The sequence below is a fragment of the Motacilla alba genome, unplaced genomic scaffold, assembly GCF_015832195.1.
Source record: "Motacilla alba alba isolate MOTALB_02 unplaced genomic scaffold, Motacilla_alba_V1.0_pri HiC_scaffold_35, whole genome shotgun sequence".
Lineage (NCBI taxonomy): Eukaryota > Metazoa > Chordata > Aves > Passeriformes > Motacillidae > Motacilla > Motacilla alba.
Genome location: NW_024037447.1, coordinates 1465225 through 1479613, shown reverse-complemented (window position 1 = coordinate 1479613; position 14389 = coordinate 1465225). Strand labels below are relative to the sequence as shown.

Genomic DNA, 14389 nt, shown 5'->3' with positions numbered 1-14389 from the left:
CCTGTGGGACGGCCGCGAGCACGCGCTGGCCTGGAGCCTGGCGCTGGAGGTGGCTGGGACCCCCAACTGGGGAGGGGGACACCCCGGGGGGGCCAGGAGTGAGATTTGGGGGGGTTTGGGTCTGTAATGGGGGTACAGAGCTCTGGGGAGCACACCCTGGCTGGAGCCTGGCGCTGGAGGTGGCTGGGACCCCGAAATGGGGAGGGGGCGTCTGGGGAGGGGTCAGGAGTGAGATTTGGGGGGTTGGGGGGGCTTTGGGGGGTCTGGGGGGTGCTCTGGGGACAAGGGACCAGGAGCACACCCGGGCTGGGGGCGCAGGAGCCCGGTTTGGGGTGCGGGGGTTTGGGGGGTACCCCCGGTCTGGGGCTTTGGGGGGGTCCCGGGGTCCCTTTGTCCCCTCCGTGACCCCTCCCCACCCCCAGGACACCGGGCTCTGCGCCGACTTCCACCCCGGGGGACACGTGGTGGCCGTGGGGCTGCTGACGGGGCGGTGAGTGACACCGGGGGGACAGGGGGACACGGGGGGGACACAGGGACACGGGGGGGACACAGGGATATGGGGGGGACACAGGGACAAGGAGACACGGGGACAAGGAAACACGGGGACAGTGCCCATGGTCCCCGTGTCCCCCTTGTGTCCCTGCTGTGTCTCCATGTCCCTTCCTGTTCCCATGTCCCGGTGTCATCCCTGTCCCCGGTGTCTCCCTGTCCCCCCATGTCCCCCCGTGTCCCCGGTGTCCCCACATCCCCCGGTGTCCCCCCGTGTCCCCCGTGTCCCCGGTGTCCCCGCAGGTGGCTGGTGCTGGACGCGGGCACGCGGCAGCTCCTGGCCGGGGGCTCGGACGGCAACGAGCAGCTCTCGGTGGTTCGCTTCTCACCGGGTGAGCCCCGCGCGTCCCCCGAGCCAAAGTGTCCCCAAAGTGTCCCCAACTGTCCCCAAAGTGTCCCTGACCTGTCCCTAAACTGTCCCCAACTGTCCCTGACCGGTCCCTGACCTCTCCCCGAAGTGTCCCCAGCCATGGGGGGGGTGTCCCCATTCCCAATCCCTGCCTTGGATGGGACCCCCCCAAACAGACCCCTGTGCAGACCCCCCCAATGTGTGGGACCCCCCCAACCCCGCGCCCCCCCAGTCTGTGTGACCCCCCCCAGTCTGTGTAACCCCCCCCAGTCTGTGGGACCCCCCCCCCCCCCCAGGGTGTGTCCCCCCCCAACCCCGTGTCCCCCCGCAGACGGCTCCTTCCTGGCCATCGGCTCCCACGACAATTTCATCTACATCTACAGCGTGGCCGAGGGCGGCCGCAAGTTCAGCCGCTTCGGCCGCTGCACCGTGAGTCTGGGGGCTCTGGGGGGCTCCGGGGGGGAGCTCCGGGGGTCCCCGAACCCCCCCGGCCCCCCCGTGACCCCCCCCCCCCGCCCCCAGGGTCACTCGAGTTTCATCACCCACCTGGACTGGTCCAAGGACGGGCGGTTCATCATGTCCAACTCGGGGGACTATGAGATCCTCTACTGTGAGTCTGGGGGCTTGGGGGGCTCCCCCTGGGGCTGACGGGACCCCCGGACCCTGCCAGGACCTGCCTGACCCTCCTGGGACCCCCCTGACCCTGCCAGGACCCCCCTGTCCTTCCAGACCCCCCCTGACCAGGACCCTCCTGATCCTTCCTGAACCCCCCCTGACCCTGCCAGGACCCTCCTGATCCTTCCAGAACCCCCCTGACCCTGCCAGGACCCCCTCCCCAAATTTTGGGGGGCTTTTCACTGCTCCCCCTCCCCAAATTTTTTTTGGGGGTTTCCCTTTTCCCTCCCCCCTCCTCCCCCCAAATTTTGGGTGCCTTTCACTGCCCTGCTCCCCAAATTTTGAAGCGATTTCACAGCCCCCCCCCCCACCCCACATTTTGGGGGTGAACCTCTCTCCCATCCCCCAACCCCAAATTTGGGGTGGGGGTCTCTCCCCCCTTGCAGGGGACGTGGCCGGGGGCTGCAAGCTGCTGCGGAACCGCTTCGAGAGCCGCGACCGGGAGTGGGCCTCCTACACCTGCGTGCTGGGCTTCCACGTCTTCGGTGGGTCTGGGGGCTCGGGGGGGTGCCCGGGGGGGGGTTTTGGGGTCCCCCTGACCCCCCGCTGCGTCCCAGGGGTGTGGCCGGACGGCTCCGACGGCACCGACATCAACTCGCTGTGCCGCTCGCACCACGAGCGCGTGGTGGCCGTGGCCGACGACTTCTGCAAGGTTCACCTGTTCCAGTACCCCTGCGCCCGGCCCAAGGTGGGCACGGGGTCTCGGGGGGGGGGGGGTCTCTTGGGGGTCCCCGACCCCGATGGGGGGTCCCAGATGGGGGGGTCAAGGGGGTTTTGCGAGGTTCACCTGGCGCCCCTCCCCGACCCTCGATTTCCTGGGGGGCTTCCTGGGGGGATGGGCAGGGGGTTTTGGGGGTCCCAGATTTGGGGGGTCAGGGGGGGTCCAGGGGTCTCCAGGCTCACAGGCTGGGTGTTTTGGGGGGTCCCACACCCCAATTTAGGGGTTTCGGGAGGGGTCCAGACTTTGAGGGGTCCCCACACCCCAATTTAGGGATATTGGGCGTCTCCACACCCCAATTTAGGGATACTGGGGGGGGGTCCAGACCCCAATTTTGGAGTATTGGGGGGGGGGGTGTCCAGACCCCAATTTTGGGGGGGGGGGGGGGGGGGTCCCACTTCGAGGTGGGCGTGGCCGTGCGGGCGCGTGAGGCCACGTGACCCCGCACTCACGTGTCCCCGTCCCTCACAGGCTCCCAGTCACGTGTACGGCGGGCACGGCAGCCACGTGACCAACGTGCGCTTCACGCACGACGACGGGCACCTGGTGTCGCTGGGCGGGAAGGACACCAGCGTCTTCCAGTGGCGCGTGCTGCCCGGCGACAGCGGCTGAGCCCCCGCGCCGCCGCCGCCTCCTCTTCCTCGCTGCTTCCTCCTCCCTTTCCCCCCTTCCTTCCTGGGACCAAAGAGCGGCGCGGGGTGGGGGGCGGTTCAAGCCTTCCTCCCTCCCGGCCGCGTTTTTTTTCGCGCTGCACACTGTGAGAGGCGTCAATAAAAGCCTTGGGGTCAGGGCAGGGCCCCGCCGTTTCCTCCGCGCCCGAATCGCCGCCGCTTCCCGGAAGCGCCGCGGGTTCTTCCTCCTGCCCGCCCTCGGCGCCTTTCCGGTTCTGGCGGAACTCGCCGAGCGCCTTACGGAAAGAGCCGAGGTTCAGCCGAGGAGTGCCGGAGAGAGCCGAGGCCGAGCCGAGGCTTTCCCGAAGCCGAGCCGGAAAGTGCCGAGGTCGCTCCGGAAGCGCCCGAGGCGGCGCCGAACCCGCGCCGGAGGTGCCCGAACGATTCCGGCAATAGCCGAGCCTTTCCGGAGGTGCCCAAACCCTCTCCGAAGGTGCCCGAGAGGCCCTGCCGGAGGTTGCCGAACGTCTCCGGGGGTGCCCGAAGCCTCTCCGGAGGTGCCCGAAGGGCTCCGAACCGGCCGTGCCGGCGCGGAGGCGGCGGGAGCGGCGATGAAGCGCGGCCGGGGCCGGGCCCGGGGGTAGCGCGGCCGAGCGAGCGGCCATGGCGGCCAACATGTACCGCGTCGGCGGTGAGCGCGCCGGGGGTCGCGGGCCGCCGGGAGGGACGGCCAGGAGGAGCCGGGAGGGTGCCCCTGAGGGGATTTGGGGGGTCCCGGAAAGCGGGAGGGGGGATCTGTGAGGGGATTTGGGGGTTCCGTGAGGCGCGGGAAGGGCCGTGAGGGGGTTTGGGGGGTGTCCGTGAGGGGTTAAGGGGGGTCCGTGAGGGGTCCCGGGAAGGGGGAGGCGTGAGGGGAGTGGGGGGGGGGGTCCCACAGCGGAAAGGGCGGGGGGGGGTCCGTGAGGAGGTTTGGGGGTCCCGGAAAGGGGGAAAGGGTTTTGTGAGGGAATTTGGGGGTCCCGGGAATAGCAGGGGTTTCTTGTGAGGCAATAAGGGGGGGAGGGTCCCGTGCGGGAATTTAGGGGTCCCGGAAATAGGGGGGCGTCCCGTGAGGGGATTTTTGGGGGGTTCCGAGAAGGAAAGGATCCCGTGAGGGGGTTAAGGGGGTCCCTGAGGGGATTTGGGGTGTTCGTGAGGGGACTTGGGGGTCTGTGAGGAAAAGGAAGTCCCAGAAATGGGGAGGGTCCCTTGAGGGGTCCATGGGGGGGGAGCCCCAAATCCTGAGGCGTGGAGGTGCAAGATGTCCCCTCCCCATAATCCAAAGTGAAAATGGGGGGCCTTGGATGAGAGGAGAACCCCAGGAGGAGGAACCCCGGATTTTTTATGGGGGGTTCAGTCCCCATATCTGTGAGGGGAGGGTCTGTGCTAGGGGGGACCCCTGGTCTGTAATGGGGGGCTGGGGGGGGGAAATGCGGGGGGTCCTTTCCCCCCCACCCCCATGAGGGGAACATCTGTCTGTGTAACCCCCCCCCCCCAGATTTTTTGGGGGGTTTTTGGGAGTGAAAAGAAGAGGAATCCTGCCACATTCAAGGACAGGGATTTTTGGGGAGGGGGTTTCCCTTCGTGTCCCCCACCCCAATTTTTGCCCCCCTTTTTTTCCCCCCAGACTACGTTTACTTCGAGAACTCCTCCAGCAACCCCTACCTGGTGCGGCGCATCGAGGAGCTCAACAAGGTGAGACCCTCCCCCGTTCCTGGGGGTCCCCCCACTCCTGGAGGGGGGTCCCCAATCCCGGGGACCCCCCCTGACCCCTGTGCCCCCTCCCCAGACGGCCAATGGCAACGTGGAGGCCAAGGTGGTTTGTCTGTTCCGGCGGCGCGACATCTCCAGCAGCCTCAACAGCCTGGCCGACAGCAACGCCCGTGAGCGGGGGCTTCTGGGGGGCTTCTGGGGGGCTTCTGGGGGCAGCTTCAAAAGCCAGGCCGACAGCAGTGCCCGTGGGCGGGGGTTTTGGGGGTTTTCGAGGGGTTTTGGGGGGTTTTAGGGGGCTTTGAAGAGGGGTGGGGGGGGGTGGAGCAGCATTGGTGTCGGTCCTGCTTTGGGGTTTCAGGAATTTCGGGGGTTCTGGGGGTTGTTGAAGGGTTTTTTGGGGGGTTGGGGGCTTGGGGGCGGTGCTGGTCCTGCTTTGGGGGTTCAGGAATTTTGGGGGGTTTGAGGGGATTTTTGGGGTTTTTTGGGGGTTTGGAGGGGGTGGGGGGCAGATCTCGCATTGGTGCTGTTCCTGTTTCGGGGGTTCAGGAATTTGGGGGGGGGGGGTCTGTGACCCACCTATCGCAATGGGGTGCCCCCAGATTTTGGGGAGAGCTGTTTGACGTTATTGGGATAATTTGGGGGTGCTGGGGGGGGTCCGTGACCCCTCCCAAAGCAGCACCCCCACTTTGAGGGGGGCTTGGGGCTGCTCTGTCTCTCTCCACCACCCTTGGGCTGATTTTGGGGGGGCTTCACAGATAAAAGACTGAACCCCAACCTGCCTCCCCATCAAACTGGGGGGGGTCCTGCCCCTCCTGGGGGGGTCCTGCCTTTCCTGGGGTGCTCCACCCTCCCACGGCCCCTCCCCCTTTTTCCCCTCCCCCTCCTCGGGGCCGTTGCCAAGAGCCCGGAGGGGGTTTTTGGGAGAACAATGGCCCTCCCAGCTGGATTTTTGGGGGGGGGACACCCCGGTGTGACCCCCCCGCGGCCCCCCCAGGCGAGTTCGAGGAGGAGTCGAAGCAGCCGCCGATGACGGAGCAGCAGCGGCACCAGCTCAAGCACCGGGAGCTGTTCCTGTCCCGCCAGTTCGAGTCCCTCCCGGCCACCCACATCCGGTACCGGGGCCGAAAAACCTTCGGGGGGGAGGGAAAAGGGTCTGGGGGGGCTTCCCGTGCCTGGGGAGGGGTTTTGGGGTGACCCCTCCCCGATTGTTCCCTGCAGGGGGAAGTGCAGCGTGACGCTGCTGAACGAGACCGACATCCTGGGGCAGTACCTGGAGAAGGAGGTGAGCTCCGCGTGCCCCACAACGGGTCTGGGGGGGGTTTTGGGGGTGTCCTCCCCCCGCTGAGCCCCCTCCCCACCCCGCTGAGCCCCCCCGTGTGCCCCCTCCCCACAGGATTGCTTCTTCTACTCGCTGGTGTTCGACCCCGTGCAGAAAACGCTGCTGGCGGACCAGGGCGAGATCAGGGTGGGCTGCAAGTACCAGGCCGAGATCCCCGAGCGCCTGGCCGAAGGTTTGGGGGGTTCGGGGGGGGCTGCGGGGGGTGCAGAATGGGGGGGTTCACCCTGAGAGCCCCCCCAAACCCCCCCCAGGTGAGTCGGACAACCGGAACCAGCAGAAGATGGAGATGAAGGTGTGGGACCCCGACAACCCCCTGACGGACCGGCAGATCGACCAGTTCCTGGTGGTGGCTCGGTGAGGGGGGCACCGGGGCAGCTGGGGGGGGTCCGGGGGGATTGGGGGGACCCCGCTGACCCCCCCGTGTCCCCCCCCAGGGCCGTGGGGACGTTTGCCAGGGCGCTGGACTGCAGCAGCTCCATCCGCCAGCCCAGCCTGCACATGAGCGCGGCCGCGGCCTCGCGGGACATCACCCTGGTGAGGGGGATCCCCCAGCCCACCGAGCACCCCAAAATTCCCCTGGAGCCCTCGGGTCCCGCTGGGACACCCCAAAACTTCCTTAGAACCCCCCCATTTCCTGCTGGGAGAGCCCAGAAACTCCCCCGGAGCTTGGATCTCCACTGGGAGACCCCAAAACCTCCTCAGAACCCCCCATTTCCCACTGGGACACCCCAAAACCTTTCTAGAACCTTGCATTTCTCACTGGGGAACCCCAAAACTTCTTAGAACTCTTTGTGCTCCGTTGGGACACCCGAAAATCTCTTTAGATTTCCCATTTCCCAACTGAGACACCCTAAAAGTTTTTAGAATCCCCTGTTTTCTACTGAGACACCCCAAAACCTTTTCAGAACTTTTCACTTTCAAGTGGAACACCCCGAAAACTTCTTTAGGATTTTTTATTTTCCGCTAGGACACCCCAAAATCTCCTTAAAATCTCCTGGGGTTTTGTACCCCCTTTAAATGTCTCCAACGCTTTGCTGGGATACCCCAAATTCCCCTTAGAGCCCCCAAAAGCCCCCGAGCCTGCCCCGAATCCCCTGTTAGAGCCCCCCCAGTACATCCCAGTGCCTCCAGTGCACCCCATTGCCCCCCCAAAACCCCCCAAATCCCCTGTTAGAGCTCTCCCAGTACATCCCAGTAGCTCCCAGTGCTCCCAGTACACCCAGTTCCACGCCATGCACACGCTGCAGAGGAACGGCTACGACCTGGCTTGGGCCATGGCCACGCTGGTGCCACAGAGGGGCCCTGAAGCCCCCCAAAACCCCTGAAACCTCTCTCAAAACCCCCCAAAACCCCCCAAACCCCCCTTGGAGCCCTCCCAGTACATCCCAGTGCTCCCAGTACCCCCTGTTTCCCCCAGTTCCACGCCATGGACACGCTGCAGAGCAATGACTATGACATGGCTCAGGCCATGGCCACGCTGGTGCCGCAGAGGGGCCCTAAAACCCCCCAAAACTCCCTCAAAACCCCTGTTAGAGCTCTCCCAGTACATCCCAGTGCTCCCAGTACCCCCCGTTTCCCCCAGTTCCACGCCATGGACACGCTGCAGAGGAACGGCTACGACCTGGCGCGGGCCATGGCCACGCTGGTGCCACGGGGGGACCCTGAAACCCCCCAAAACCCCCCCAAATCCCCCTTGGAGCCCTCCCAGTACATCCCAGTACCCCCCGTTTCCCCCAGTTCCACGCCATGGACACGCTGCAGAGGAACGGCTACGACCTGGCGCGGGCCATGGCCACGCTGGTGCCGCAGGGGGGGCCGGTGCTGTGCCGGGACGAGATGGAGGAGTGGTCGGCCTCCGAGGCCATGCTCTTCGAGGAGGCCCTGGAGAAGTACGGCAAGGACTTCAACGACATCCGGCAGGACTTTGTGAGTGGGGGGGAGCCCCTTTTGGGGGGTTTGGGGGGCTCGGGGACCCCTCTGAGCTCAGCGTCGTGTGCGTGCAGCTGCCCTGGAAGTCGCTGGCCAGCATCGTGCAGTTCTACTACATGTGGAAAACCACCGACCGCTACATCCAGCAGGTACCGGCTGGGAGGGGGGCCGGGGGGGTTTGGGGGGGGGTTTGGGGGAGCTGACATGGGGGTTTGGGGTTGTTCTAGGGGTTTGGGGGGCTGATCTGGGGATTTCTGGGTGTCTCTGGGGTTTGGGGGGCTGATCTGGGGGGGTTTTGGGGGGCTCTGGGGTTTGGGGGGCTGATCTGGGGGGTTTTGGGGGGCTGATCTGGGGGTTTTGGGGGGCTCTGGGGTTTGGGGGGCTGATCTGGGGGGTTTTGGGGAGCTCTGGGGTTTGGCGGGGGGGTTTTGGGGGGCTGATCTGGGGGGTTTTGGGGGGGTTTTGGGGGGCTCTGGGGTTTGGGGGGGGGTTTGGGGGGGGCTGATCTGGGGGGTTTTGGGGGGCTCAGTGCCCCCTGTGACCCCCTCCCTGCTCGCAGAAGAGGCTGAAGGCAGCAGAGGCCGACAGCAAACTGAAGCAAGTCTACATCCCCACCTAGTGAGTGGGGGGGCTCTGGGGACCCCCTGCCGGGCTTGGGGGGGCACAGGAGACCCCCCTGGAACCCCCCAAAATCCTCTGACCCCCCCCCCCCACCCCCTTTTTCCTGCAGCACCAAACCCAACCCCAACCAGATCATCTCGGTGGGCTCCAAACCCGGCGTCAACGGGGCCGGCTTCCAGAAAGGGCTGAGCTGCGAGAGCTGCCACAGTCAGTGCGGGCTGGGGGGGTCCCGGGGGGGTCCCGGGGGGTTTAGGGGGGTCCTGGGGTCGTTGGGGGTCTCTGTGGTTTGGGGAGCAGCAATTTGGGGGTTCCAGAAAGGGCTGAGCTGCGAGAGCTGCTGCAGTCAGTGCGGGCTGGGGGGGTTCCAGGGAAATTTGGGGGTTCCTGGTGGCATTTGGGGGGTCGTGGGGGGTTTGGGGGGTCCTGGGGAGCTTTGAGGGGTTCCCAAAGGGTTTGGGGGGGTCCTGGGGTTGTGGTCTGGGCGTTTGAGGAACAGCAACTGGGGGCTTCCAGAAGGGGCTCTCCGGCATTTGAGGGAATCCTGGGGTGGGGTTTGGGGGGTCTTGGAGACATCCCGGGGTTTGGGGGTCTCCCTCTCAGTCCCCCCGGTAACCCCAGTGTCCCCCCCAGCCTCGCAGTCCCCCCAGTGGTACGCCTGGGGCCCCCCCAACATGCAGTGCCGCCTCTGCGCCTCCTGCTGGATCTACTGGAAGAAATACGGGGGGCTCAAGACCCCCACCCAGCTGGAGGGGGTGACCCGCAGCGCCTCGGTGAGCCCCCAGACCCAAAACCCAATTTGGGGGGTTTTTAACCCTTTCTGGCCCCCCCCAGGAGCCCCAATCCCGGCGTCACCCGTCCCTGTACGGGACCGTGGGGTGCTCCGGGGTGTTTTGGGGTTTGTGGGCTCCCCTGTGACTCCCCAAATCCCTCAGGAGCCCCACTCCCGGGGTCACCTGTCCCCCTATGCCCCCGTAGGTGATTTTTGGGGGGATTTTGGGGTTTTTTAATCCTTTCTGACCCCCAGGAGCCCCACTTTTGGGGTCACCTGTCCCCATATGTCACTGTGGATGATTTTTGGGGGGATTTTGGGGTTTTCTAACCGTTTTTAACCCTCTCTAACCCCCCCAGGAGCCCCACTCCCGGGGTCACCTGTCCCCGTACACCCCCGTGGATGATGTTTGAGGGATTTTGGTGTTTTTTAACCCTTTCTAACCCCCTATAAACCTCCAGGAGCCCCACTCCCGGGGTCTCCTGTCCCCATACACCACCATGGAGGGATTTGGGGAGGATTTGGGGCTTTTCTGACCATTTTTAACCCTTTCTGACCCCCAGGAGCCCCACTCCCGGGGTCACCTGTCGCGGCCCGAGGCGCAGTCGCTGTCCCCGTACACGACGAGCGCCAGCCGTGCCAAGCTGCTGGCCAAGAACCGGCAGACGTTCCTGCTGCAGACCACGCGGCTGACGCGGCTCTCGCGCCGCCTGTGCCGCGACGTGCTGCAGCCGCGGCGCGCCGCGCGCCGGCCCTACGCCCCCATCAACGCCAACGCCATCAAGGCCGAGTGTGAGCGGGGCAAAGGGGGGAAAGGGGGGGTTTGGGGGGGAAAAACGGGGAAAAAACAGGCTTTGGGACTCCCCCATCAACGCCAACGCCATCAAGGCCGAGTGTGAGCCGGGCAAAGGGGGGAAAAATGGGGGTTTGAGGGTTGAAAATGGGGGAGAAATGGGGTTTGGGATTCCCCCATCAAGGCCGAGTGTGAGCACGGGAAATGGGGGAAAATGAGGAAAAATGGGGGTTTGTGGGGTTAAAAATGGGGAAAAAATGGGGTTTGGGATTCCTACGCCCCCATCAAAGCCATCAAGGCCGAGTGTGAGTGGGGCAAAGGGGGGAAAAATGGGGGTTTGGGGGGTTAAAATGGGAAAAAAAATGGGGTTTGGGATTCCCCCATCAACACCAACGCCATCAAGGCCGAGTGTGAGCGGGGCAAAGGGGGGAAAAGGGGGGTTTGGGGGAGGAAAAATGGGAAAAAAATGGGGTTTGGGATCTCTACACCCCCATCAAAGCCATCAAGGCCGAGTGTGAGCAGGGGAAATGGGGGAAAATGAGGAAAAATGGGGGTTTGTGGGGTTAAAAATGGGGAAAAAATGGGGTTTGGGATTCCTACGCCCCCATCAAAGCCATCAAGGCCGAGTGTGAGTGGGGCAAAGGGGGGAAAAATGGGGGTTTGGGGGGTTAAAATGGGAAAAAAAATGGGGTTTGGGATTCCCCCATCAACGCCAACGCCATCAAGGCCGAGTGTGAGCGGGGCAAAGGGGGGAAAAGGGGGGTTTGGGGGGGGGAAAATGGGAAAAAAATGGGGTTTGGGATCTCTACACCCCCATCAAAGCCATCAAGGCCGAGTGTGAGCAGGGGAAATGAGGGGAAAATGAGGAAAAATGGGGGTTTGTGGGGTTAAAAATGGGGAAAAAATGGGGTTTGGGATTTCCCCATCAACGCCAACGCCATCAAGGCCGAGTGTGAGCGGGGGAAAGGGGGGAAAAGGGGGATTTGGGGGGTAAAAATGGGGTTTCGGGGAAAACACGGGGAAAAAATGGGGTTTGGGATTCCCCCATCAAGGCCAACGCCATCAAGGCTGAGTGTGAGCACGGGAAATGGGGGGAAAAGGGGGTTTTGGGGGTTAAAAATGGAGTTGGGGGGAAAAAAAAGGGAAAAAATGGGGGTTTGGGGGTTGAAAATGGGGAAAAATGGGGTTTGGGATTCCCCCATCAACGCCGATGCCATCAAGGCCGAGTGTGAGCGGAGGAAATGGGGGAAAATGAGGAAAAAGGGAGGTTTGGGGGTTGAAAACGGGTTAAAAATGGGGGTTTGGGGGAAAAATGGGGCAAAAATGGAGGTTTGGGACCCCCACCCAAGGGGGATTTGGGCCCCCATCAAGGCCGAATGTGGGTGTTGGTACTGGAGGGGGGCAGGGGGGTTTGGGACCCTTCTCCGGGACTGCAGGGGGGTCTCTGCCCCCCCTGAGCCCCCCGTGCCCCTGCCCAGGCTCCATCCGGCTGCCCAAGGCCGCCAAGGCCCCCCTGAAGATCCACCCGCTGACCCGGCTGCCCCTCGCCGCCATCGTCAAGGAGCTGGGTGAGCCCGGGGGGGCTGGGGGGGCTTCCTGGGGGCGGGGGAGGGGTTTGGGGGATCCCTGGGGGGTTGGGGAGGTGTTTGGGGGGGGGGGGGGATACAGGAGGGGGTGGTTCTGGTGGAGCTTGGGGGGGGTCCAGGTGAGTCTGGGGGTCTCCAGGGGAAATTGGGGGGGGTCTGGGGGTGTCCCTGGGGGAATTGGGGGGGTCCAGGTGAGTCTGGGGGTGTCCCTGGGGGAACTGGGGGGGGTCCAGGTGAGTCTGGGGGTCTCCAGGTGTGTTGGACCCCACCTGGGGCTGACTGGGGGGTCCCCAGGAGCGGTGGGTGCCCCCCAAGTAGGGGTGAGGGGGCTCAGGGCTGGATTTGGGGGATTTTTGGGATTGGGGGGACACCCCCTGACCCCCCCTGCCCCCCTCCCCAGCTGCCCAAGCCCCCCTGAAGCCGAAGACCCCCCGAGGCACCAAGACCCCGATCAACCGGAACCAGCTGAGCCAGAGCCGGGGGCTGGCGGGGCTGGGGGGCAAGAGGGGCTACGAAGGGGGGGGAGACGGCCACCGACCCCCCCGCATGAGGGTGAGGGGCAGGGGGCGATGGGGGGGATTGATGGGGGTGATTGACAGGGGAATGGGGGTGATTGATGGGGAATGATTGACAGGGGAATGGGGGTGATTGATGGGGGTGATTGACAGGGGAATGGGGGTGATTGATGGGGGTGATTGACAGGGGAATGGGGGTGATTGATGGGGAATGATTGACAGGGGAATTGGGGGGATTGATGGGGGATTTGGCATGATTGACAGGGGAATTCAGGTGATTGACAGGGGGATTGGGGGTGATTGACAGGGGGATTGGGGGTGATTGACAGGGGAATTGGGGGGATTGATGGGGAATGATTGACAGGGGAATGGGGGTGATTGATGGAGGGTGATTGACAGGGGAATCGGGGTGATTGATGGGGGATTTGGCATGATTGACAGGGGAATTCAGGTGATTGACAGGGGGATTGGGGGTGATTGACAGGGGGATGGTGTGATCGACGGGGGGGGAGTGATTGACAGTGGGCGGGGCCGCTGCGAGTTAAACCGGATTGGTGCAGTGAGAGTTTATGGGGCGGGGACTGAGGTTGATTGACAGGGACATTATGGGTTTGGGGCGTGGTTAGGAATGACCGACAGCCTCACGGCGGGCCGTGATTGGCCGGCTAACGCGCGTGCAGGCGGGGGCGGGGCCGCGATTGGTTGGGTAACGCGCGCGCGGGCGCTGGGCGGGCGGCGATTGGCCGGCGGGCGCGCGCGGCGCGCTGTGATTGGCCGGGGGGGAGGGCGGGGCTGACGCTCCCGCGCAGGTCGGGACGGCGGCGCTGCCGTTCTCCGCCAACGGGCGCCCCCTGGCGGCCGCGCTGCGCCCCGCGCCCCCCCCCGGCACCAAACGGCAGAAGCTGAACCCGGCGGACGCGCCCAACCCCGTGGTGTTCGTGGCCACCAAGGACACCCGGTACGGGGGCGCTGGCAGGGTCCTGAGGGGGCTTGGGGTGGTCCTGGGGGGGTCCTGAGGGGAATTGAGGGGTCCTGAGGGGGTCTGGGGGGTCCTGAGGGGTCCTGAGGGGGGCCTGGGGAGTCCTGAAGGGAATTGAGGGGGTCCTGAAGGGGTTCCGAGTGGGTTTGGGGGGGTCCTGAGGGGGTTTGGGGGAGTCCTGAAAGGATTTGGAGGAGTTCTGAGGGGGTTTGGGGGCGGCCTGAGGCGATCTTGGGAGTCTTGAGGGGGTTTGGTGAGTCCTGAGGGGATTTGGGGAGTCCTGAAGTGGGTTCCGAGGGGGCCTGGGGAGTCTTGAGCAGGTTTGGGGGGGTCCCGAGAGGATCTGGGGGTTCTTAAAGCGATTTGGGGGGGTCTTGAGGGGTCTGGAAGTGTCCTGAGGGGATCCTGAGGGGGTTTGGGGAGCCCTGAAAGGATTTGGGGGTGTCCTGAGGGGGTTTGGGGAGTCTTGAGCAGGTTTTAAGGCGGTCCTGAGGGGGATTTGGGGGGTTCTGAAGAGTTTTGAGGAATCCTGAAGGGATTCCGGGGGTCCCAAGGGGATCTGGGGGGGGTCCCGAGGGGCTTTGGGGGTCTCTGGCAGGCTCTGAGGTATTCCGGGGGTATCCCAAGACCCCAGCAGGGGGATTTTGGGGCGTTTCCCGTGGGGGCCCACACCGGCACCGTGCCCCCTCGCAGCGCGGGGGGGTCCCAGCGGATTTTTGGGGTTCCCTGAGGTGACCCCACCCTCACGTCCCCCCGTCCCCAGGGCGCTGCGGAAGGCTCTGACGCACCTGGAGCTGCGCCGCGCCGCCCGGCGCCCCAACCTGCCCCTGAAGGTGAAACCGGGGCTCCCCCCGCTGCGCCCGGGGGGGGCCCTGGCGCCCCCCGCCGCCCCCCACCCCGCCAGCACCTCGGAGCCCATCGTGCTCGAGGACTGACCCCCCCGGCCCCCCACCCTTTTGTATTTTTTTTATTTCCCCCGAAAACCTCGCGGGGGGGGTTGGGGTGGTGGGGAGGCTCCGGTGCCCCTCCCCCCGCGGTCCTTTCTGCCCCTCCCCCCCTCCAAACCCCCCCCCCCCCTCCCTCCCTTCCCCCCCCGCGGGCCCCTTTTGTACGTGCAGCGACGCCCCCGGTTTTGTATCTCGGGCTGTCCCGGTTCTGTAGCGACAGGAAATAAACGCGATGAGTTTTTTCTTCAGCGGGAGAC

The 14389-nt window shown here is 65.0% G+C and overlaps 2 protein-coding genes across 3 annotated transcripts; both read left to right on the top strand.

The window, feature by feature from the left end:
• The first annotated feature begins 6 nt into the window (after positions 1 to 6).
• Positions 7 to 3082, top strand: EML3 (EMAP like 3). Its single transcript, XM_038126610.1, has 8 exons — positions 7 to 49; positions 423 to 490; positions 793 to 881; positions 1230 to 1327; positions 1421 to 1508; positions 1960 to 2058; positions 2131 to 2261; positions 2763 to 3082. Exons 5-8 carry the CDS (start codon positions 1475 to 1477, stop codon positions 2901 to 2903), a joined length of 405 nt encoding a protein of 134 aa, XP_037982538.1. The 5' UTR covers positions 7 to 49; positions 423 to 490; positions 793 to 881; positions 1230 to 1327; positions 1421 to 1474; the 3' UTR covers positions 2904 to 3082.
• A 130-nt stretch (positions 3083 to 3212) lies between these two features.
• MTA2 (metastasis associated 1 family member 2) lies at positions 3213 to 14380 on the top strand. Of its 2 annotated transcripts, none has more exons than XM_038126542.1 (18): positions 3213 to 3593; positions 4569 to 4636; positions 4731 to 4824; positions 5649 to 5766; positions 5873 to 5936; positions 6048 to 6165; positions 6245 to 6347; positions 6428 to 6527; positions 7731 to 7919; positions 7997 to 8071; positions 8485 to 8540; positions 8653 to 8750; positions 9174 to 9313; positions 9876 to 10104; positions 11584 to 11673; positions 12092 to 12243; positions 13016 to 13164; positions 13949 to 14380. In XM_038126542.1, exons 1-18 carry the CDS (start codon positions 3566 to 3568, stop codon positions 14118 to 14120), a joined length of 2043 nt encoding a protein of 680 aa, XP_037982470.1. In that variant the 5' UTR covers positions 3213 to 3565; the 3' UTR covers positions 14121 to 14380. The 2 variants fall into 2 exon arrangements, with proteins under 2 accessions (XP_037982470.1, XP_037982469.1); XM_038126541.1 differs by having other exon boundaries at positions 8482 to 8540.
• The last annotated feature ends 9 nt before the right edge of the window (positions 14381 to 14389 follow it).